Source organism: Vespa mandarinia, chromosome 15 (assembly GCF_050613455.1).
Source record: "Vespa mandarinia isolate Hongniang chromosome 15, ASM5061345v1, whole genome shotgun sequence".
NCBI classification, from domain to species: domain Eukaryota; kingdom Metazoa; phylum Arthropoda; class Insecta; order Hymenoptera; family Vespidae; genus Vespa; species Vespa mandarinia.
The window spans coordinates 216,429-240,607 of NC_140824.1; the positions used below are offsets into that span (position 1 = coordinate 216,429).

Below are 24,179 nucleotides of genomic sequence, written 5' to 3' on the forward strand. Positions count from 1 at the left end.
ATTCACCAGTCGAATATTCGAATGTTCGAATAGGTCAGTAGCTTTTAACCTGGGAGAGATCCCATGAGTTAAAGGTTGTTTCTAGATTAACCAAATAGCTTTTCGTTCATGACTATAAACTTTATAGATATCTAATATATTATACATACATATGTATTGTAGTAAATATTTATATGTTCATTCATTCGATAATATTCGATTGTTCAATTTTACGTTTAATATTAAAAAACGAAAGAGCTCGTTATTGCGTCAAATCTTTCTTTCTACTGCGAAATATCTTACTTTCATTCGTGCCGAGTGCCCGACAAAGAGGATCCTTCTGTTTGCTTATACTAAATACTCCAGGCTTCCTTTCTTTTTAATCCGACGTTCGAATCTTTTCATTTCTTTTTTTTTCTTCTTTATTTTTTACGAACGACAATAATTTTTGTTCTGTAATATTATTATATTAATAAAATTCAATGTTCCGAAGGACAATCAAAATTGATTCTAAAATAATCGAAGAAAAAAGATTGGAAAGTAATCGAATTGGTCGAATTTGATAACGACTCGACGCAACAGGCGTTGTAGCAGGTAAGTAAGAATAGGAAGGATTTCACCGTTAAAGGGAGGCTAATCCTTCTACTTAGAAGGACTTGTTTCAAGGATCATTTGCGAGATCTTCGGTATTAACAACTGACCCAAAGGATTGCATCTAAGTCGTTTTCTCTTACTTTATCATTGCTTTCATTTTATTATTAATTTATTATTAATTTTTTCACGATTTTCTTTGATTTGTTAAAATTATGTCTCGTCTTTTTAGCTTAAAAATTCATTATAAAGGATAATCTCATCTCGATAAATGAAAAGGCAGATGAACGTCGATGCGGGCAGTAAGTAATTGAAAGTCATTGATGTAAAGAACAATGAGACCAACGTAAAAGGGTTTCTATTATTATCATGAAATAAAAGATTTTGCGTTATTCGATCGATCTTTCAACGTTAACATTTATACGTAAAACGTTAACACGAATAATGACAATAATTCTGTTTGTGTTTTGAATTAAAATAACTCGATTAATTTGGATGTAGGATAATTAATTTTTATATAATGTCATTACCGTTTTCACGATATACTTTTAAATCCTTTACCCAATTTTCCCAATTTTCTTTCATATCTACAAGAAAATTATATAACGTGAAAGTTATAATATCACTTATATTAATATAATTATACTTGTATTAATTATAACTTATAAAATAACGTTATTGCATTACTACTAAGATAGTTACTATCACTTACTAGGATAGAATAAATATTATCGAAAGTATTTTTCTTTTTGGAACACGTTGCGGTACACTTTTTTTAATTTGACGATCGTGCTCAGAAACACATTTTTTTCAATTGTTTATGATTGCCATATGAAATTGAGCGTCAGTCGTCATGTGCAAAATGGCCAAAATAGCGAAAAATCGGACGGCTATAGCTGTCATTTGTGGCAACGTGTTAAATAAATCATTTAAATATAAATAATTTGGAAAAATCTTCATTGTAACGCATAGTATGATCGATCATGATTACAGATATATGAAACATAAGATCGAGACAAATGGTAACCATAGCATTTTTCTACGATATCTCTTTTTTTTTTTTACATTTTTTATAGCATTTTCACATAATAGCGATTCAATTTCGCCGATGACTACTCGAATTTCATTTTGAAACACTTCAGTAGTTTAGGAATTATTGACATAAACTTAACCTTCGACATCCAGTCCAAAAGAAATAATCCAGAAACAACAAATCGCTCGATTTTGAAGGTCAATTCGTAAAAAAATTCTACCCTTGATCATATCTTGCAAATCTATAGTATCCATTTGTATTTCATGTGTTTAGACAAAATCTATGGTTTCCATTTGTATCTTTTTTCAATCAGAAAATATATTTTTTTATGATCTTTAATGATTAAAAACTTTGAAATATTTCAATCGATGAAGATCACTAGTGATTTTGTCTCAATTAAAATGAAAACGTTGATTGTTTTGGATTATAGTATGGATACCAATAAAGAATAAATATTTTTTTGGGTCTTTTTGAATTTTTATTATTATTTTTTTATGAAAATATGTGAAAGAAATATTTTTATAATTTATATCGATTTTTTTCTTTAATATTTTTTCTTTCTTCTTCGTACCGACGAAATCTATTTAGATACGCGGTTTATCCCACGTTAAAAAGATCATATAGAATGAATAACGCAGATTGAGGGATGGTTGTAATTGTAATCGATCGTACTATTATATATATATATATATATATATATATACATATATATTACATTAAAGATGTTTAAAAATAAACACAAAAATACGGAATACAAGTAATAGTAATAGTAACCAATTTGCTGTTATTACGACCATTGGCTCAAATAGATCGATATATTTACTACTTAACATCGTCACTTCCTGAGTAAATTAATATTCCATTATTCCTCACAGCAGCTCGGGTATTCCCATTACAGAAGTCATAAATGAAACGCATATCTGCATATTCTCGATTCGTAAATATTAGTGTCATTTTGATATGAGCTCTAACAACTTGCTAATAGCTATTACTGGCGAAAATTACTTTTAATCTTAGGAAACCTCAGAAAGGTAGTAAACAGCTTACGTAAGCACACTGAATGTAAATATTGTTGTAAATTTAATTGTAAATATTAATGTAAAAAACTTGAATGTAAATATTGTTGTAAATTTAAATGTAAATATTAATTTAAAAAACTTGAATGTAAATATTATATATATATATATATATAAGTGTGCGATTTCAAAATTACATGGCGTTATAGAATATTAACGAGTTTAACAAGAAAAAATTTCTTAAAAGATATGATTAAATGTAGGAAATAATTATTGTCAACATTTTTTATAGAGAAAAAAAAAGGGCATTTTCATTCCCCTCCATTGATTCGCTGTAACATGTAAGTAACCGCTCCAGTTGGCCCTGATGCTGTGGTAAATTATACACCGGTAGAAACAGCCGGTATAATTTAGCAAGGATAAAGCTTAGAGGTTGGTCGGTGATAGCGGTAAGTAATGACCACTGGTAATGTGCTGTATCTACTTTGCCAAGAAGCAAAGAAGCTTCTCTGGCATTCGGGCTTTTATTAAACAGTGTCTTTGTTCGAAAGAAAGAATGAAAGGGAGAGAATCGTTCGAGAAAGTCATTTTATCTTTCTTAATTTTCCGTAAAGTAAAATTTTCATTTTTCCCTATAATCTCCATATCAAGATCTCTTGTTCATACTGGAAAAAAAAATCAAATTTGAATGTAAGGTTATTGAAAATAAATAAAAAAAAGGAAAAAACTATATAATTTATTCTTATATTTTAATGAAACGAGAATGAAAAAGAGAGGAGGGGGCAAGAGAGAGAAAGAGAGAGAATTAGAACGATTCAAAAACTCTCACGATTCGATCTCTTTCATTTCTTTTTTTATACTACCCACATCTTTGGCTCCAATGACGTCATTCACAAGAGAACCAACGATCGACACGATTACATTCACGGTGGTAACAGGGATGGAAGGGGGAAGGGGGGAGGGTTAGATAGATAGGTAGGTAAAAGGAAGGGACGTGTTGCAACCCCATGAAACATCTTATCCCGCCAATGAAAACGGTTCGAGCCACTGACAACCATCCTTACGCGCACCAATCGCGGAAGGAGATCGTCTTTGACTAGATAGAAAAAGGGAAAGAGAGAGAGAGAGAGAGAGAGAGAGAGAGAGAGAGAGAGAGAGAGAGAGAACGAGAATCTGAGTTTTGGAGGGGGGAAGAGAACTTAAGAGGACCAGAAGACAATGGTACCGTAACATTGTTGCTTCCGATGTCCGAGCAATCGGTCTTAACGTTGGCAGAATTTGTTCTCTCTGGAAACATAATATCGTTGTAATAGAAAAAGAAATATATTCTTCTCGAATTTTGAAAGAAATCATTTATTAATATCGCTTCTCGAAAATTAAAAGTAACGAGTGCGATCAAATTTATTCGTAATGAGTGGATCGGGAAAAGGATTACTCGGAATGTGGTTGTATAGGAGGACCGAAGGATGGACCATCAAGGAAGGCAGTCCAATACATAAAAATCCTGACGTGAGTTATCCATTAATACGTTTTAATAGATATTAATAATCAATGAAATATTATTATCACGAAGGATAAACATTTATTGGTTATACGTATAAAAGGATATGTCCTTTCGTTCGTTCAGATCCCCATGCTCGAAAGGGAAAGCAATAACGAGAATAAAAATTCCGTGGTTTTTTCGTTAAAAAATCAAGTTGGCGGATTGGCACGAGCTCTTCAAGTTTTTCAAGTAAGATCCTGAATGTCCTTAGAGGGAGAGAGAGAGAGAGAGAGAGGGGAGGAGCTTTGAAAGGACTAAAGTTGAACTTACTCAAAGACGAACTTTTCAACTTTTTAAGGATTTAGGTGTAAACGTCGTACACATCGAATCGAGAAAATCACTTCGCCGTGGCTCCGAGTACGAAATACTCGTTGATGTCGAATGCGATTCCAAAAGGATGGAACAGTTAATGAAAATGTTGAGCCGAGAAGTTTCGGCCATTAATTTGGATCAGTACGAACAAACAGGGAGCATTCCTCAACAAGCACCCTGCTTGTCGACTGCTCCGAGTTTCGGTACATGTTTTTTTTTCACGATTATTATATCTATTTTTATCGTATTTCTATATCTTATATCTATTTTTGTGTTATAATAATGATATGAATGTTACATTCTTCGAAGATTTCACCGAAGTCGACATGCCTTGGTTTCCACGAAAAATATCCGATCTCGACCAGGCTCAAAAAGTATTGATGTACGGATCTGATTTAGATGCCGATCATCCTGTACGTTAAGAATTTTTTCTTTAAGAAGAACGAATCTTTTCTTATATCTTCTTTTTTTGCGTTTTTCCTTTTCCATTTAGCAAGAGTTTCAAGAGTTATTTCTTATATTCCTTTTTTCCGCTTTTTCGTATTGCAGGGTTTCAAAGATCCGGTGTATCGTAAACGTAGACAAGAATTCGCGGACATCGCGAATAATTACAAGCAGTAAGTTAAATTTAAAAAGGAATTATGTAATTTGATGTTAATCGTTCTCGACGTTATTCTTTTCTTTTTTCTTCTTTTTTTCCATTGCAAATATATTGCAGCGGTCAAGCAATTCCTAGGATACAGTATACTCCAGAGGAGATCAGGACGTGGTAAGTGAATTTAAAAATGACAGGATATAGGACAAAAAGAAAAGAAAGAAAATTGAGAGAGAAAGAGAGATTGTATCATTGTTCTCGTTAGGTAAAAGTTAGAAACGTGCTTTTTCTCGCACGAAGCCAATCGAAGAAGAAAAGTAAAGTAAACTTCTCTTCTTCGCCTCCGCTATAGCGCGTTTGATTTCTTGAAAAGTGTTTCTCATCTTTCTCTGTCGCACGCACGCACGCACGCACACCCACACGCAAATGTACAAGTACAGTCGCTCCTTAATCACCCTATCCCCCTATTGCTTCGTCTTCTCCATTCGTGAAGGAAAGCTAGCGTAGTTCGTACTGAATGCACCCTTAATTGCCCTAATTTGATTTACTCAGCGATATAGAAGAAGAAGCGCTTCGATAAATTCGAGATATTAACTTAGAAAAAATATATACTACTCGGCTTTCTATCTCTTTATTATATAAAAGAATTATCTTACAGGGGTACGGTGTTTCGTGAATTACATCAGCTTTATCAGAAGCACGCGTGCATGGAGTATCTTGAAAATTGGCCGAAACTTGTCAAATATTGCGGCTATAGGTATTGTTTCCTTGATAAGATTTCTTTTTCTTTATTGTGATATCTTTTTTTTTTTCTTTTCCTTCTGGCATTTTTTATTTTACAGTGAAGATAATATACCGCAATTGGAGGACGTGAACATTTTCTTAAAACGTGAGTACGAATACTTAGTGATTTATCATCGATGAAAATTCATAAAGAAGATACAAAAGTTGGCGTTTTCCTTGACAGGAACAACCGGATTCCAGCTTCGACCAGTTGCCGGATATCTTTCACCAAGAGATTTTCTTGCAGGATTGGCTTTTCGTATTTTTCATTGCACTCAATACATCCGTCATTCTTCTGATCCTTTTTATACTCCCGAACCGTACGTCGAATATATTTATTTTTCGAATATATTTGTTTTCCTCTCTCTCTTTCTCGCTTTTTTATTTAACATGCATTTAAATATATAATAATATTTAATCGTTAGGAAACTAATAAACACCTAATTAATAATGATAATAGTACGTACTTAAAAAAAAAAAATCTTTTTAACGTAACAGCTTTTTGCTCTATGAGAAATCATGTAACTCCTGTATTATTATGTTAGAGATATTCTATTTTTTCTTTTTTTTTTTTTTTTTTTTTTTTTTTGTTTTTTTTTGTTTCTTTTTTTCTCTCTTCTCAAAGTATAGTTTATTGCAGTAATCGTTGTATTCATAAAAAAAAGAAGACTTATTTAAACCTTACGTAAAACGTAAAGATAATAGAACTTCGTTCGCAGAGATTGCTGTCATGAATTGCTAGGACATATGCCGCTCTTGGCAAACAAAAGCTTTGCACAATTTTCTCAAGAACTTGGTCTGGCATCCTTGGGTGCGACGGATGACGATATCGATAAGCTTGCAACCGTAAGTTAGACAGAGAAAGAAACGAAAAAAAGAAAGACGACCATATTATTTTACGAAATAATAAATAAAATTTGGTACACTTTTCGTATATTCCTATTTAGCTCTACTTCTTCACGGTCGAATTTGGTCTCTGCAAACAAGATGGTACCTTGCGAGTTTACGGAGCAGGATTGTTATCTTCCGTAGCAGAACTGAGACACGCAGTAACTACACCGGAAAAGACATTTAGATTCGAGCCCGAAATCACGTGCAAACAAGAATGCATTATAACGGCTTTTCAAAATGCATATTATTATACGGACAGTATCGAGGAGGCAAAAGAGAAAATGCGGTAAAAATGAATTTTCCGTAGCCCTCCCTCCGAAGTATTTATTCCTTGGTAATAATATTCGAGTCAATAATATTTTCGAAATGTTTGTTACGCAGGGCCTTCGCAAGTGAAATTCAACGTCCATTCGGTCTGCGTTATAATCCTTACACGCAATCAGTAGAGGTTCTTACTGATGCGCAAAAAATAACGGCCGTTGTGAGCGAGCTTCGTGGTGACCTGTGCATCGTCTCGAATGCTTTAAGGAAAATTCATGAACAGGACGATACCGTGGACGTCGAAGGTATAACGAATCTCTTGACTCAAGGAATAGAACTCACTCGAGATACTTCATCCTCTGACAGCGAGGACACCGATAAGAGTCCTAACGTCGAAGAACGTCAAACCAATTCTTCGAAATAATAAAGTCGAATACGCGACATAATCGAATATTGCGGTATAATCGAATTATGATGGGCTAGGTGTTGTTTATTGTCTATAAAGTTTATCAATTTCTTCGTCCTTATGCATGAACATAGAATGTTATTCCCTTCTCTCTCTCTCTCTCTCTCTCTCTCTCTCTCTCTCTCTCTCTCTCTCTCTCTCTCTCTCTCTCTTCGGCTTTTGGAAAAATCTCTTTTATGTTTGATTTCAAGTATAAATAAAAGGTTAAAGGGTAAAGATGATCAACGACAAAATTCCCATCCTTTGTCCAATTTTATATAATCACGTTACATTATTATTTTCACGTTACTTTTTTATTACGCAATAAATCCATAAAAAAAGAAGCATTGACATTATCGAATGTGTTAAATTTGGCGCCTTACATTCGACCAATCAAGATTATTTGCGACTGCGCATGAGTCAGAATTTCCCTCCATCTGACATCGACAATATGGCTGTACATAATTGACATAACGTAGAGGTTAATCCAAGAAAAAGAAGTCATTGAATTTTTATACTCGACCCATCTTGAGCGTTTACCACTTGATTTTACCGAGTGCTCGAATATTTCGCGGAATGTCTGAAATAATATCCGCAAGGATAAAATAAAAAGAACATTTGACAAGGGTCACGATTATGAAGTAACCACCTGATCGTTTACCATATACAAATGTCATTATTTTCGAGAAATTATATTTTATTTTTCTACGTAAAAAATGTCTAGTGAGTTTATTAATCTAGTGAATTATAATTAAATATGTTACCCTCTTAGAAAGGTACTCCTATTATATATCGTATGTTTAACACGGAGAAATGGCGCAAATACAAACTCCAAGCGCTGATGGCCTTCCAAAACATTTTGTTAGCGCAATGCGTACGCTTTTTGATATAATGGACGACCAGAACACTGGGTTCGTCAAATTTTCCGACATAGAAGGTCGATGGCAGGACGATGGTACTCAGGGCCTTCCTAAAGGAGTTTTAGATAGTCTCAAAAAAGTCACACCGCCCAATGGTTTTTTGTCCTTTGAAAGATTTTGCGCGGGCTTGAAAATCTGTTTGCTACAAATTCAAGCCGAAAGTGATTTCAAAAAGCACGATGGACAACCGAACAGACCACCGTCTGCTCCGATTCTAATAACGGATAATCAAAACAAAGGACATTGGACGTCTCCCAACACTGCCACCATAAGACCAAATAATGCTATATCTCAGCAACGTACTTTAAGTATGCCACAATTACTTGCCAATCGTAAAGATATAAATACTCAATTGGAACTTATAGATGGAAGAAATGGAATAGAGGCTAAGCATAGTAAAGCGTATGGTCCTCCAAAACCACCACGAACGGGTGCTGCATTAGAAGGTAGAGCACTTAGCGCGGACAGGAATATTGATAAATCAGAAATTCGAACGGTGCTTCAGAATTGGCAAATGGGTTTGATGATGAACGATGATAAATGTCTGGACAAACGGCAATTGCCTATGTCGAATTATCGAGCCGATACTAGGACCACGTTTTTAAGACCAACGCGGGCTTTAGGAGACGGTAAAGCAGTGGATCTACAAAACAACCAGTTAGGATTACAACCCAAAAAACCATTGAATCGACGTAGAGAACCAAGACGACATACGTTGCAGAATGGTATTGACTACAATATGGTAAAGATATTCTCCTCTAGGATTCCCAACTAATGTTGGTTTTGGTTGTGCACAATATTTAATATAATTTTTAGACAGATGTATATCTGCACGTACCTCATTAATAAACATCTGCTTGCTTTACCCCATAGTTGGGAAACCTGTTCTCTTTGTTCAAATTGAAACAGCCATATTGATAACATATCTATTATTTTAGATGAAAAGAATGAAACAAATAGAACAAGAGAAGGATGTTCTGTTGCAAGGTTTAGCAGCAGTCGACAAAGCTAGGGAATGGTATTTAAAACAAATTTCAGCCACTCAAGAAAAAATTAAACACTTGGGACGTATGGGCTCGCACGTGGTACAATTATTCATTACTATGCCATTGTTACATAATAGATTGAAATATAATAATTTTATACAATATATCTTTTTATAGAAGCAATAATATATTTTTTTCTAGGAACAGTGGACGGAAGCACAGCAGGAACGTTTGGAGTTACAACGTGCAAGAGTTTTGGAAGTTAATCGGCATCTTGCTGCTTTAATAAGTAGCTGGGAACGTGGTGGATTACCATTACACATGAATTTAGCCTTCTTGAGTGCGCCAACATCGGCGCAACTTCAACAAGATGTATTATCAAGACTTAAACAACAAAATCATAGATTAACGGAGGTAAATTAAACGTCATATTTTGATCTACATACAAAAGGCATTTATTTATTTTTTTTTTTTTTTTTTTTTTTTTTTTTTTTTTTTTTTTTTTTTTTTTCCTTTTTTTTTTTCAAATAGGAAGTTAACAAGAAGAGTCAGAGAATATCACTGCTCGAACAAGAAAAAGATAATTTAGTACGAGAATTGTATAATAGACAAACAGGAATGGTTCAATCTCGTAGAGCAACTATGATCCACGAACAACACGACCAAACATTCATGTAAGGTACTAGACATTCATTTTATAATATATCATAAATAATACCATTAATAATCCACAAATATTGCTTTTCAGAATATAATTGATCGATTCTCAAGGCAAAGTGATATACTTGAATAAATTATTATTAAGTTTAAAACCAAATTGTAGATGTTGAATGCAGTATCAGTGCACTTTATACCGAATTCATACATTCATTGATGTATTCGGAAATCACAACCAATGTAAAAAAAAACAAAAAAGAAACGCCAGGCTATCTAAAATAATAAACTAATGTGTAAGTTAATTGTGAATCTACAGATCCAAGATATATTAAAATTTCTTTGTTTTAATAAATCCATTCAAAACGTTAACCATTATTTATTCCGATAATAAATTATTGGAAATATTGAAAAAATATAACTTGCGAATATTGGTGATTAGTTAATGGTTAAAATAGTGAAGATTTAGAAGGATTGCGTTAGAACGTTAGAAATACACTAGGAACGCAACACTTCCTTGACATATATTAAATCGATTTCCTGTTGCACAATAATCGCTGGTGTCAAGTGTTATCATCTAATCCCGAAAGAAGATAACATCCCTGATCGGACGACAAGAAGGGTCAACTCAAAGCTCAGTTCGATAAATACGAGCAACTTTAACATTTTCAATAGTCGATCTAACTAATACTCAAACGAACTAAGCACAAAGATTGAAGGTCAGTTTCCGCATGGAAAGAAGACGATCTTTCATCCTTGATCTTAGGTATAGTAACACGAAATCAGTTGCAAGTGTAAAAACTACTTTCTTTCTTTGTTAGGGAAATGGTATGTCGAATAGATGCACCGACGACATAACGATCTTAACAGAGTATTTATAGAAACCTCGAAGAATCCATCGATTTGAAAGAAAAGGAGTAATCGTTAAAGTGATTTTCCATTTTTATTTTTCAGAGAGAGAGAGAGAGAGAGAGAGAGAGAGAGAGAGAGAGAGAGAGAGAGAGAGAGAGAGAGAAAGAAGATAGTCCTCCTACATACGTACATTTTACATATATACCTTTTGAAGTACATCTCATACTCCGTGTTCGATATAAGTCTATTCTTTGTTCCGTTCATAAGAAAAAGAAAGAAGTCGTATAAGTTTTTCGTCATTTCTGCTCGTCGAGTGAAGAATATGAGAAAAAGATATATATATATATATATATGTGTGTGTGTGTGTGTGTGTGTGTGTGTGTGGTGTATACACATACATAACCAATGTACTGTGGAGCAAAAAAGAGATGATAAGGTGAATAAGATAAAACTGCAACGGAGTCGATGTACCAAGTAGGATATCGAGGAATGTAAGAGATATTCGAGTGTATGTTAATAAACCAGTCATCGGCCTCCCTCGTTTGCTACCCCACACACGACTCCCACCAACTCTCTCTCTCTCTCTCTCTCTCTCTCTCTCTCTCTCTCTCTCTCGCTTTCATTCGTTAACGGTCGGAGAGTGGCCACTAAGAGCAGTTGAGTTAGAGTCGAAGACGTTTCTCGGTTAGCTTCGTTGCCTTCGACTGGTTCTTTCTTTGCTCAGTGAGCAACTGTCTCGTAGTGAGTAAGGACTCGACAAGGAGTGTGCTTTCTCCCTCTTGTCCCGGTACGTTCGCTGCGAAACGGTTAAGCTTACCTGTGTACACTTGTGTAGAAAGGGTTGCTTACTGCCAGGCGCTATTATCGATCGAAGATCTTCCAAAGAACGGACCTTATTTTTTCGAGATATATCAACATGATACTCGGACCGATCTTAACAACGATCTTTCTATTTGTAACAATAGGTATGATAGATAAACGAATCGATTTTTCTTTCTCTTTCTTTTCGTCGATACGAAACTTTACTATAATAATATTTAATCGAAATGTAATCATTTCGTTCGAAAATCCATCGTAGAATAAAGAATATTGATCTTAGTGAATACGATCTTAACGATAGAGGATCGATTATAGGACGTTCGAACAATGAATGAAGGGAATCGTGAAAAAGGGAGGGAAAGGGGTCGTTAAACTTGAGACCGTTGTTGTCTTTCCTTTTCCTCGAAGATATAGTTTTGTGATTAATAGCTATTTATACGTGGGGAAGATAGAGACACGTTTTAAAACGCTATATAATGTCTACTACGCGCACATAAAGAGTATATATTTCTTGCGAGTCTAATCTACGAGAATAAACTATAATCATCTTTCGTCGAGGTCTCGATTTACTTTGAACGTAATCTTCCGATAACCACGTTTCTCCGATAACTATTTGTTCGTTTCTATTTTCATAGAGAGAAACATTTCCTTGATGTAAGAAGAACTTAAATTACATAGTTTCAAAGTCGAGTGATAGGAAAATTCGAACTTTTTTTTTTCTCTAATTGTTATTACTACGATCGATAGAAAAGATGCTAGGAGATGGTGAAAAGACATTAAGAAAAAAAAAGAGAGAAGAAGAAGAGGAACTATCTTACCCACGCGCGCATATCTTTTATCTGCGAAAGGCCATTATCAATTTAGACAAGTGGGAAGTGCAGTGGCCGTATCCGGCAGCACAAACAACAAACGATTTTCCTTCGTTAGACATACATATTAAATATATGTATGTATGTATGTATGTATGCATGTATGTATGTATGTATGTATGTATGTATGTATGTATATATATATATATATATATATATGTAGGCGATTTATCAGCACGAAGCTTAAAAAATCGCACCAAGTAAAAGAATGTAAATAAAAATGAAACAAAAAAAAGGAAAGAAAAATATTGACTGAATACGTAATAGACACGCATTACGTATATTATATCACGTACTTAAACCTAATCTTTCGTATAACAGGTTCATTGTCAGAAGCATGCGAACTGGATCAGATGCGATACGGATGTCGGATTTATAATGCCCAATGTAGCTGCGGTTATGGTTGTAAGGCCGAGTATAGATACGACACTAACGAAGATTGTAAATTAGCATTGAGAGGTAATGACCATTGATCGATTGAAATTAATCGTTAATCGTTCCTTTTAATTAAATATTAAAAGTAAAGATGTATTTGGTCTTTAAATAAGAAATAAAATTATAACGACTTTTTCATAATATAATGAAATAATTCAACGTGTTTTCAATTACTACCAGCAGTCGTGTAAAAATATTAGAGAAATTGTTATTGATTTCGGTTTAAATATCTTGTGCTAATTGTTTTCTCATGTTTTCTATAGGTAGACTCAATGATATATGCTATAGATCTAATCCCTGTTTGTACGGTGGCTCTTGTTCGCAAATTTCACCCAATCCAGGATTCAAATGTCGATGCGAGGGTACAGGATATTATGGTACACGCTGTGAAAAACGTTAGTATACGCCAAAGTAAAAGTCGTACGATGTATGATTGATCAAGAATGTCTAATCAAATTTTTTACAGCTTGTCCAGCACCCAACAATCTACGTTATCGTGGACCATTTCCTTACGAGTGTGTTGTTATCTGATATCGAAAATATTCCTTTCCGTACCCACACACCCCCACCGTTCTCTTCCGTTGAAACTTACGAATCTGAAATATTTTTACGTTAAGTACAAAAAGCTAGCACATATATACATATTTTCGGATACACATCTTTGTACATACATAATAAACATGCGATAACAATATTATATTCGTTTGATTATATTTCTTTACATTTGTTTTTTTTTTCTTTTCTTTTTTTTTTCTCTTTTTTTTCTTTTTTTTAGAGAGAGAGAATACAATTCAATCGATTATCAATGACAAATAAACTAACTTCCCTCGCTCGAATTTCTTTTCCTCGAATGTCTGATCCTTCAGCAAATTGATAAGTGTTTACTGAGAGATATCTATAGTAAGAGAAGAATAGACTTGATACTTTTATCATTTATTCATCAATAATTTTACAATATGTATGCACACACGATGTGTTCAATCTATGAATTTCACAGAACAAGCGTTTACGTCATTTCTTGCTTGTTCCTAATCTCATTTTCTTTTTTCTTTCTTTTTTCTTTTTTTTACTCTTTTACGTTATTACGTTTTATTTTCATCACCTATTGCTATTATATTGCCACGTATACCTCGTTTACTGTTTTCGAATGACGAAAAAAAAATATATAAAAAAAAAAAATGAAAACAAAAAAGAAAAGACAAATGTACAAGTGAAGTTCATTTGCACAAATAATGTTGTTAAATGTTCTCCTTGAATTTGACAATACTAATTTAATTTTACAACACGACACTACCTCAGGAACTTCACGAAATATGTGTGTGTGTGTGTGTGTATATATATATACATACATTTATATATACATATATATACACATATATACGTATAGAAATATACTATATTATTTAGATCAAGGAGTATCTTGCCTTTTTTACAAATTCCTAGGCAATTGTTTAAAAGAGAAAGAATGTAATACAATAATTTCTAGAACGGAAAGACACATCTGTTTGTCTCTCTCTCTCTCTCTCTCTCTCTCTCTCTCTCTCTCTGTCTCTCTCTCTCTCTCCCCTTCCTTACAACGAAATCAATCATATTGATGAACGTTTCGATAAATGATTCATAAAGTGAGTAATCTTTTTCCCCTCGTTAATCTTATGATCCGTGGTCGATCCGTGTCAATTGTTTATTATTGGTTATCAACGCGCCTTTTTCAATTAGTTTCAGCTTAGACTGTCCTATTGACGATTATTATTATTCGCGACAAGTGTTATGGGTAGATAAAAGAAAAAATTTCTAAAGAAAATAATATATAAATAAAGATTGTATCAACATGTAAGTATATTTTTATAAAGACAGACAGGACATTGTCTAAGAACATCAGAAACAAGCAAATTTTTGGTAGCCCAATATGTAATGTTTCAATGTTATTGAATTTTTTTCATGATATATTTAAACACGACTGCACAGATCACAGAGGATATATTTAATAACCATTATTAGAAATATCGTAATAAAAAGTTTGTTGTGTGATTTGTTTGTCGATAAACGCGCGCCGTTATTAAAATAAGTTTACCGTCAAACTTAACGGGGATATAGGATGTTTTACGGAAATGCGAAGCGTAGAAAATGAATCGAATGAAAAACATAAACATGTTTCAAATAGATTCTTTACGCTAATTAAAGATCGGGCATATAATTATATCATCGTTCATGGTTACTCCTTTTTAACACGTTAATATGGCTCGTTGTTTTATTATTTTTCATACGCTTTCCATCTGTCGAAAAGATCATCACCACTCATTTCACTGATTATTATTGTTATTAATTATTGTTGTCACATTAGTCTCGATTTGGCAAATGTTTGTAAGATCATGCTTATAATAATAATCTCTGTATCGAAGTATGCGTGTACGTGTGTGTACGTGTTTTTTGTTTGTTTGTGTGAATTAAAAACAAGTTATGGTAGATTACAATTTTGGATGAGCGCAATAATCACGCTCTTTATGACATTATTCCTCGATGGCACCAGGGGTATGTTGTAATCTTTCTTGGCTGAAACCTCGTGTACCATCCGGTCCTCTGGGCTGTCGGACTACGGTTAATTTCGGACCTGTATCTTCCAAAGAAATAGTACGTAATCGGCTGATTAAACGCTCGGGTCGTTGCTGAACCGCGTCACTGTTTGGGATTGTTAAAGAAAAAAAAAAAAATAAAAAAAAAAAAAAAAAAAAAAAAAAAATAAAAAAAAAACAAAAATGACAGATCAAGGAACATACGGAAATGAAAAAAGATTATTACACATTACGAGATATATTACCTTAGACGAGTTACGTTGCAGGCTGAGGATTTACCAGTACGCTGATTCGTCACCAAAACAAATTCCACTTGGTCCCCTGGCTGCAATGTAGCATGATCCCGAACTTCGCTCATATGGAAGAAGAGCTTTTTACCTTCGTCAACCTCGTAAGCGAGAAAACCAAAGGGACCTTTCACTGCATCAACGGTTGCTCTTCTCTTTTTTCTAATAGCTACTATGTTACAGGCATGGCCCGCAGAATCAACTTGCAATTGCACAGGATCACCTATCTGCAATAACTCACGCTTGTTGACAAGTCCCATTATACCGAATTCGTATTCTTGCGTTTCTTCTTCCTCATTGGTTGGATTTATTTTGATCAAACCAGCATATTCACTCTGTTCGGGATTTGCGCTACGTAGGGGTCGCGTTACAACTCCGTCGAGTGGATCGCTAACTGCTGTAGGCCTGGGAATACTTCCACGAGGTACAAGCTTAACATGATCGGCGGCGATACATCCACCCGAACCTCTACTGTTGTTAGAACTTACTGTACACTCTATATCAGCTCCTAACTCTAGATTGCCAGTATCACCTTCAAAGTTACTACAACGAAATATGATCATTAAAATTAATGAAGAATTGTTAACGTGATTTTATATTTACTTAGTATAGGTATAGGGTTATTAATTTTATATATATATATATATCATTATTTTACCTGAAATGGAAAAATATTTCCTTATCGTGATTGACTGTCTCAATAAAGCCAAATCCGTCTTTTAGCGCAGCTATGAAACCTTGATAAACTTGGCCGCTCGCCTTTTTATTTCCATTTTGTATTTTCTCACCGGCAGCATTCACCAGTGATATATCAACGGCGACTAATTCTTTATTTCGTTTAACTTGACAAATACTAAAGTGAACCTATAACGTTTAATCAGGAGAAACATTTAATTATGCGTAATTCAAATCCAATAATTTTATATAATATCTAGTCAAGTCGTGTCTTACTTTATCACCCACTCTTGGAATATTTTTAGGATCGCAATCTTTTGCAAAAAACATTATTACATTTTGTTGATTATCTTTCGTATATCCGATTAAACCTCGTTGAACGCCATTCGTATCTTCTACCACGTTACCCATCAAGTCCTTTTCTGTAATCGTTTCAAATTGAACAGTACCGGTTGGTAAATGTTTCAATCTGATTGCACTAGGTCGGGTGTATGAAAACGACGATGAAGGATCCTCGAAACAAAATGTAGGAACCTAAATTAAGTTGAGTAACGACATACAGGTAATTATCTTATAATTACCTTTTAAATTACGCATATATAATATGTAACTTACTTGTACAATAGTGAACTCAACTTCATCGCCTACGTTAATTTCTCTATCAACATCAAGAACTTCATTGAAATGAAAGAAAAGTTTAGCGTCTCGGTCTACGCAACGTATAAAGCCGAATCCATCTTTAAGAGCCGCAATAATACCTTCTTCTCGTCTTTCACCGGACACAGTAAATGATTCTGGTAATAGAGATATTTCGGTAGCTCTTTTCAATTGATCTCTAGTATCTGTAGCAATACGAAACTGGACCCAATCTCCGTGCCTATTGTGAAAAAAATTTCATTAGATTTCTTAAATATTATTTAACGAACGTAATTCCAGTGAAATAAACGGAAGACGTTTTTAATACTACCTCAGCGTGAAATCTCCTTTTTGATCTTTATCACCAAATGGAACTTCGACTTCGCAATGATCCGTATCTCTATATCGAATTCGTCCAGGTAATGGATCATTGTGATGTCGTGCCGCATTACCTCTCTCTAATGGTTTTAAAACCTGTCCTTTTATTACTTCATTGCTAACTTCTTCAAATACAATAGAACCCGGTGGTAATTTAGTAATGTTACATGCTACCTCCTTCCCCTGTACCAAAAGAAATAGTTACTTGGCCATATTAAAAATATAATAATATTTATCATTAAATATATCCATTAATTATACAAACTTAATTATATATAAAATTTATAGATGAAATATTCTTCCTTGCTTCGATCATGCAAAGAATGATATTTCAAGTTCTTATAAGTTAGATTTAATTTAACGTGTCTATATAAAGGAAAATACTGCAACAGGTGTCTTACATTTCGCGTTTGTATTATAAATTCAACATCATCTCCTAATTTCAATTCTTCTTTCATGGACTTTGCTTCACTGAAGTGAAAGAAAATCTCCTTAACTACATCAGCACGTTCGATAAAGCCAAAATTTTCTTTCATTGTACATACAACACCGCGATAACGTACTGGATATGCTAGATTTTCCAATCTTACATGGCACGCACCCAAATTTCCTCTACAATTAAATGCATCAAGTTATTATACTAAATTGCTAAATACAGAGAGAGAGAGAGAGAGAGAGGGAGTGAGTATATTCGAAAATATTACAAATAAAAATATATGCATTTATATACCGTTGATTAGTAGCAATTTGAAATGATACTTTATCACCAGAACGCAAAGTGACGTTCCCTTCTACATCATCTTTGGTATATGGCAAAAAGAAACACTCCCCTCGATTTTCGTAACTAATTCGACCTTGTGAATCACCACTGGCTTGTAATTCCGTTGTCACATTACCAGTAACACGTTCTTCGCTCAACACCTATAAAAATCATTCATTGAATGGTCATTCAATTCAAATTTATATTAATTTTACTTTATGTACAAAGAAAGACTTATTTATTTAAAACTTCCACTTACCACTTCGGGAGCAATTTTACTAACAGTACTAGCAATAGGTTTGCCTGTTCTTCGATCATAAGTCATTTCAAATTCTACTGGATCTCCAATTTTTAAATGTTCTATATTTCCACTAAACTGGCTAAAATGAAAGAATAATCTTGCCTGTCGTTCGCAGCATTGTATAAATCCATACGAGTGCTAAAACAAATATTTCAATGTAGAAGAAGATCCAATTGTAGAAACAATAGATATCGAATAATTGATAAAACAAATTATAATAAACTTACTAATAATTTTTCTATTATACCAGTTTCACGGGTTCCCTGATTCGCAGACTGATCTTGATACGTAGTATTATTGGTTGCAGACTCGCCAGTGTAACCTACATTTCCTTCCATATTTGTTAATGTCCCAAAAGAAAATCTCGTGGCTCCATAAGTGGTAGTAGTAGTAGTGGTGGTAGTGGTAGCATTTTTACCACATCCAGAAAGAGAGCCCAAGTAATGGTCACCACTGTAGTTAGTACCATTTCGATAATTGTTACTTGTGTTTTGTTGAGATCCTGTTATAACTTTGGGACTCGGTAGAGCCATAGACTTGTAGTCAAGTATTGCCGGGTCAGAGTTCATGATTGGCGGCTGGAACGTTTTCCACTGAGGATTGTTGGACATTGTTTTAAATTTGCACAGTTTTATCTATAATGTTTACGTATAATTTTCCTTTTCCCTTGAAACAAGTATTTAATCCCTTTTATGTTCACTTCTGCTCCACCATAATATATATACTTACATTTACAAATTTTTAGTCTTTTCAATCATTTAAATGTTAACAGATATCAGATAAGATATAGATATCACAGAACGGTTCTTGGTACTTTATATCTTTGTTCACTATTATAATGTTATAAGAACTTAATGAAGAGGAAGAGAGGCTGTTTAATGCTGTAGAATCGCAAACTCCTCTGTGATCTCCTTTTTTTCCGTGACAAGATCGCAAGGGAGACAGTTCCACAATATTTTATTACACCTGTTGTGTATTGCTATTCGAAAGGTTTCAAGGCAGCTCCGTTATTTTAGAGGCACCTCAAATGTGGATATGAATTTTCTATTAACCAAGCAGAGCAACACAATCTCAGCCGCGATCACTATTACAGTCACTATATGGCTCACCTAACTCTTTCTCACAAGTTTTGTTGTGTACACAATATACAAATGAACAATGCAGTAAATATAGATTACGAATTAGTATAAGTACAAAATTCTTAGCACATCATATACTGCTGATACTTTCCACATGTGTGTGTGTGTGTATGCTTTAATATACTAACAACTCTTCAATAGTTACTCAATTTAGCGTGCACTAGAATAACCGTGTTCTTCTTAAACATCAGTCATCCTTTATAAAAGGAGTAAATCAAAAACATAGGAGATTTAAACAATAATTGTTGATTTGAAAATCCTCAGATGTCTTCAATGCGTGCTGAGTGTGATTGTGTTTTCCAATACTTCTATATTAGCGTTTTTTTTTCTTCAACTTTTAAATGTGAAATTTACAGTGAGCCTTGGTTTCAAAAATGTCCTAAACTAACAATTACACAAGCTGAAAGAAAAAATACAAAATCTGATCAATCGACATACCTCAAAGACTACCTTGATATACTTTAAACGCTACAAGCTTTGTTACGATAGTTACATCACTTATTTTTACCGATCATATCTTAATTTATCCAGATAATATTATAGACAAATCAACATTTGTATTTATACTATTTATACGTATTGTACGATTCAAAAAGAAATAATCATGAAATTTTTTGACATAAATATAACTTGATGCTCTCTTAAATTTTCATTTGTAATCATTGTTACAAGTTTTTATTTTATTATCCTTCTACGATAGATCTTGCATTTCTAACGTAATAAGTAACAAATATATAACCAATATGCGTTATTTATTAATTAAGGACATGACATGACAATGAGGTTTTTATCATCAAAACCTATAACCGTGTGTTTTCCTACGTTATTCTAATTTAAAAATCAAACGTGTACTTTATTTTTTATTATATTAGGAGTAAACATTATGACTTGAAAACCGTTTTCTTCATTGAACCGATATATGAAAACTTTATTAATAACTTTAAAACACTTTGGATAAGTTGGTAAGTTTGAAATAGAATATGTACATCATTCGCGGTTTGGTCAATGTGTAAAGGAAATTATGAAATTATAACGTTCTCGATATTATAATTATTTATGGGGTTAAATATCGTTCCAGAATCGAAAGATCTGTCCTATTAATTTACTTCGGAAAATCAAAGATCATTGTGATATCGTATATGCTTGCTAGTTACAAGATCCTAATTTTTTATAAGGTCCTTCGATTTATCCCATTAATATAACACCGGCGTTGTATATACGTCTTAAAGAACATCAACATCATGATCGGAAATATCAATTTTTTATCTTTTTAGATTAATTCGTAGCAAAGCTCGTAATCGTACGATGGTAGAAAATTTTACAAAACTCACCACGACACAGCACAGCACTGACGACATGCCGCCATGTTGAATGTCAACATTCAGCATTCACACACAAAACAGGAGCAACTGCGGCAAAATCTCCGTCCACAGCCTACTGGTTGCTTCCTATCGTAAACGAAAACGATTCCTCGCTTTAATGCGTCTGGACTAAGAAAAAGGATTTCGCATTTTTTTTCTCGAAAAATCAAAAAATATTCGTCAACATATTCCTTTTCATAATTAACATTTGAAAAAGGAAAGTAATCGTAACATCCGGAATTTATTATTTTTATTACTTTTCATAATATTGACATTAGCAGAAAAAAAAATTGGACAAAATAACAGACGTACAGTAGATTAGAAAAGTTGGTACACATACATATCACCCAATCGTCTCAATCTCAATATTTTTTTCAAATATCAACAATTATTTAATAAAATCCTATCAATTGGTATTTGGTGTATCTCGATTTTAAATGACAACGAAGAATTACATTGTCCGAACATTTTTATTTTTTAAACAGTCAGAATATAATAAAATTAGACGAAAAATATAAGAAACATAATTATTAAAAAAATTTGCGTGTGTGTGTGTGTGTGTGTGTGTGTGTGTGTGTCTGTCTGTCTGTGCGTGCGTGCGTGCGTGTGCGCATATAAACTGTATACATATAAATATATATATATATATGCATACATAATATATATATATATATATATATGTATATATATATATATATATATACTTATATACATGCATATACATGGTATTTACATATGTGCGGTGTGTAAAATCCACGCACGCGCGTGATATACATCATATAACCATTAGATTTTTAATTGTTAGTACATAAAATGACACTCTCTTTTTCACTAATGATTTAGTTTGTAATTTACAAGATAAATCTTTTTAATAGCCATATCATCATAATATTATATATTTATTGTTAAGAATTCAACTTTGGAGATGCTTCATTATTTGATGCTTTAGAATATACACCAAAATGATTTAATCGACGCCAACGCAAATCTTCTAAATCTGGTGTTGGTGGAGCCGTAACACATTCAAGACTCAATTGTAGAGCTTTCCTTAATTCATCATCTTGATCCGCATCATCAACTTCTGCCGAGGGTGGTTCTGCCTTGTTATCAGTATGAGATTCCAATCTTAAATTTTGATTCTTATCTATATCATCTTCATTATCTTGTAAACTTAAACGTAATGCTCTTTGCAATTCTTCATTTTCATCATCTTGATCGTCATCTTTCCCTTCTATTCTTATTGGAATTATTCGTTCACGGGGTTTCTCATCGGACGATATCCCCTCTTCAGGCAAATTATTTTTTTTATGGTCCGAGGATGAATTTACAAATTTTGAAGGTATATTACTGGTGTAAGACCAAGGAACTTTAATTTCTTCTAGAGCACGAACTGCCTTCATAACTTCATCTTCTTCTTTGGTACCTAAGCGATATCCTGCAGTTGTAGGCTTCTCTTCTTTAATACATTCCTTTGTTCTTGGTACGGGCTTAATTGGATTCTTCATTAATATTTCGTCCGCAGGACATTGCGGTAGTGTACCAATAACAATGAAAATTGAATAACCTGTAAACGAGATATCGATTATTATCTTATATATTATTTGGAATATATATTTTCCACAAATTATTTACCTTCTTGTAACAATTGAGCCAAATACATCGCTAGATATGTGTCTGATATAAGCTGTGGCCCACTAAGCATCGAATTCAAATTGAACCATTGTGTTCCAATCTTTCGTATAGTAAACCAATGTCCTTTGTAATTGCAGATATAAGCTTTCATTTGCCTGCAAGTTACATTTACTATCTATAACTATGTAACGTATCCGAAAGACATCCATGTCTTGTAAATTTACTTTGCTATCTATATGTTTACAAAAAGATGCGAATCAATAGGTTAGTATTGCAATATTATTTTGACGCTAGGCAATAACTAATCAGAACAAATGCTAATAGTGTCAAGTAAAAGAATTAATAATAACCTACGAAGGATCATTTTGAGCCATCAACGCAGCAGCTTCTGTACTGTTGTATGGAACCAACTCCAAACCCCAAACCCCCTTTAAAGCACTGCTAATGACTTGAACGGAAAAGTATCCACTGTCATCCATATTTTCTGAGGGTTGCTAAATATTAGACATGACATAAAATGTGTCATTCAAATGTCATATAAAAGAAATATTTGATATAATAAATCTTTAGAAACTATGTTAATTTTACAGTGCACGACATTCGAATCATACTGTATAGTAACTATATACAATTTGTAATAATATGAATTTTGAAATTATATACCTCTAAGAAAAGTTTATAATCCTCGCTATCGATACCTGACTCGGCCATTCTAATACGTTCTGCTTCATCCATTTGATGACCAAAATTAGCAAGATCTACTGCGTTAAAATAAGCACCTTGTAGAAGAGCGTTCAAACAATGTTGCGCGCATAAATATCCTTCTTGCTGTAACGAACAATCTGGTTACCATCAAATTCATTGCAAATATAGTAACCTTTTTTAGTTTTGAACGCTCGTGTCAATCTTTACCTTTTCATGAAATATACTCTCCATGTCACAATATTTTTCTCTCGATGATTATTGTAGACAAGCATATATGCGTATTACACCAAGTTATATCCTAACGAAGGTGATTTTACCAACCTCCTCGATTAAACGTCATTCATAAAAATATCAGGGAGGCCAAACTCATATAAAGGAGTTGTATCAGTTACATAGATCTATGATCGGTTACGCCCTCATTGTCAATACGGTTTATTAGTGTGTTGCTATTTTCCATGCTATAATAATATAGATACATATGTGTGTACATTTTATCGAAAATAGAACCTTCGTACGCAATAGAATTGATATTATTTATGATGTAACGTAATATATATATATGTATATATATAATACGAGTCTATCAAATCAATTGCGTCTAATTTTCGTTATTAACACTCACGAAAAATGAAAAATGGAACTAAACGTGCTATTATGGAAATAGGGTGATTACGCAACAGGCGTAAGGAATATGGCTCTGTTCTCCATTGTATACAATTTGACCCGGCAAATTCAAAATAATTTTCAATAA

At 33.4% G+C, this 24,179-nt stretch overlaps 5 protein-coding genes across 10 annotated transcripts; 3 read left to right on the forward strand and 2 right to left on the reverse strand.

The window, feature by feature from the left end:
- The first annotated feature begins 3,862 nt into the window (after window positions 1-3,862).
- On the forward strand, window positions 3,863-7,761 carry Trhn (tryptophan hydroxylase). Its single transcript, XM_035885111.2, has 12 exons — window positions 3,863-4,128; window positions 4,247-4,351; window positions 4,461-4,677; window positions 4,784-4,887; window positions 5,024-5,091; window positions 5,193-5,243; window positions 5,728-5,826; window positions 5,912-5,958; window positions 6,037-6,172; window positions 6,572-6,698; window positions 6,800-7,029; window positions 7,125-7,761. The coding sequence occupies exons 1-12, from the start codon at window positions 4,030-4,032 to the stop codon at window positions 7,426-7,428; spliced, it is 1,587 nt and encodes a 528-aa protein (XP_035741004.1). The 5' UTR covers window positions 3,863-4,029; the 3' UTR covers window positions 7,429-7,761.
- A 113-nt stretch (window positions 7,762-7,874) lies between these two features.
- LOC118449920 (suppressor APC domain-containing protein 2) lies at window positions 7,875-10,350 on the forward strand. 3 transcript variants are annotated; one of them, XM_035885128.2, is made up of 5 exons: window positions 7,875-9,111; window positions 9,308-9,454; window positions 9,563-9,769; window positions 9,887-10,029; window positions 10,104-10,350. In XM_035885128.2, the coding sequence occupies exons 1-5, from the start codon at window positions 8,263-8,265 to the stop codon at window positions 10,108-10,110; spliced, it is 1,353 nt and encodes a 450-aa protein (XP_035741021.2). In that variant the 5' UTR covers window positions 7,875-8,262; the 3' UTR covers window positions 10,111-10,350. The 3 variants fall into 3 exon arrangements, with proteins under 3 accessions (XP_035741021.2, XP_035741020.2, XP_035741019.2); XM_035885127.2 differs by having other exon boundaries at window positions 7,876-9,111; window positions 9,557-9,769; window positions 9,887-10,034; window positions 10,104-10,349; XM_035885126.2 differs by having other exon boundaries at window positions 7,876-9,111; window positions 9,557-9,769; window positions 10,104-10,348.
- A 1,142-nt stretch (window positions 10,351-11,492) lies between these two features.
- LOC118449928 (uncharacterized) lies at window positions 11,493-13,678 on the forward strand. The gene is made up of 4 exons (XM_035885151.2): window positions 11,493-11,826; window positions 12,871-13,008; window positions 13,248-13,379; window positions 13,451-13,678. Exons 1-4 carry the CDS (start codon window positions 11,778-11,780, stop codon window positions 13,513-13,515), a joined length of 384 nt encoding a protein of 127 aa, XP_035741044.1. The 5' UTR covers window positions 11,493-11,777; the 3' UTR covers window positions 13,516-13,678.
- A 220-nt stretch (window positions 13,679-13,898) lies between these two features.
- On the reverse strand, window positions 13,899-21,191 carry Unr (cold shock domain-containing Unr). Of its 3 annotated transcripts, XM_035885080.2 has the most exons (12): window positions 21,062-21,191; window positions 19,321-20,130; window positions 18,819-19,226; window positions 18,550-18,729; window positions 18,261-18,451; window positions 17,932-18,142; window positions 17,484-17,713; window positions 17,132-17,393; window positions 16,793-17,050; window positions 16,500-16,705; window positions 15,800-16,384; window positions 13,899-15,660 (listed from the first exon to the last, which is right to left on the reverse strand). In XM_035885080.2, the coding sequence occupies exons 3-12, from the start codon at window positions 19,200-19,202 to the stop codon at window positions 15,492-15,494; spliced, it is 2,676 nt and encodes an 891-aa protein (XP_035740973.1). In that variant the 5' UTR covers window positions 19,203-19,226; window positions 19,321-20,130; window positions 21,062-21,191; the 3' UTR covers window positions 13,899-15,491. The 3 variants fall into 3 exon arrangements, with proteins under 3 accessions (XP_035740973.1, XP_035740974.1, XP_035740972.1); XM_035885081.2 differs by having other exon boundaries at window positions 16,793-17,029; window positions 18,819-20,130; XM_035885079.2 differs by having other exon boundaries at window positions 18,819-20,130.
- Window positions 21,192-21,915: 724 nt separating this feature from the next.
- LOC118449922 (ataxin-3) lies at window positions 21,916-24,148 on the reverse strand. Of its 2 annotated transcripts, XM_035885130.2 has the most exons (6): window positions 24,051-24,148; window positions 23,636-23,886; window positions 23,387-23,551; window positions 23,078-23,217; window positions 22,724-22,878; window positions 21,916-22,655 (listed from the first exon to the last, which is right to left on the reverse strand). In XM_035885130.2, the coding sequence occupies exons 2-6, from the start codon at window positions 23,657-23,659 to the stop codon at window positions 21,997-21,999; spliced, it is 1,143 nt and encodes a 380-aa protein (XP_035741023.1). In that variant the 5' UTR covers window positions 23,660-23,886; window positions 24,051-24,148; the 3' UTR covers window positions 21,916-21,996. The 2 variants fall into 2 exon arrangements, with proteins under 2 accessions (XP_035741023.1, XP_085517543.1); XM_085661417.1 differs by having other exon boundaries at window positions 23,636-24,084.
- Between the last annotated feature and the right edge of the window lie 31 nt (window positions 24,149-24,179).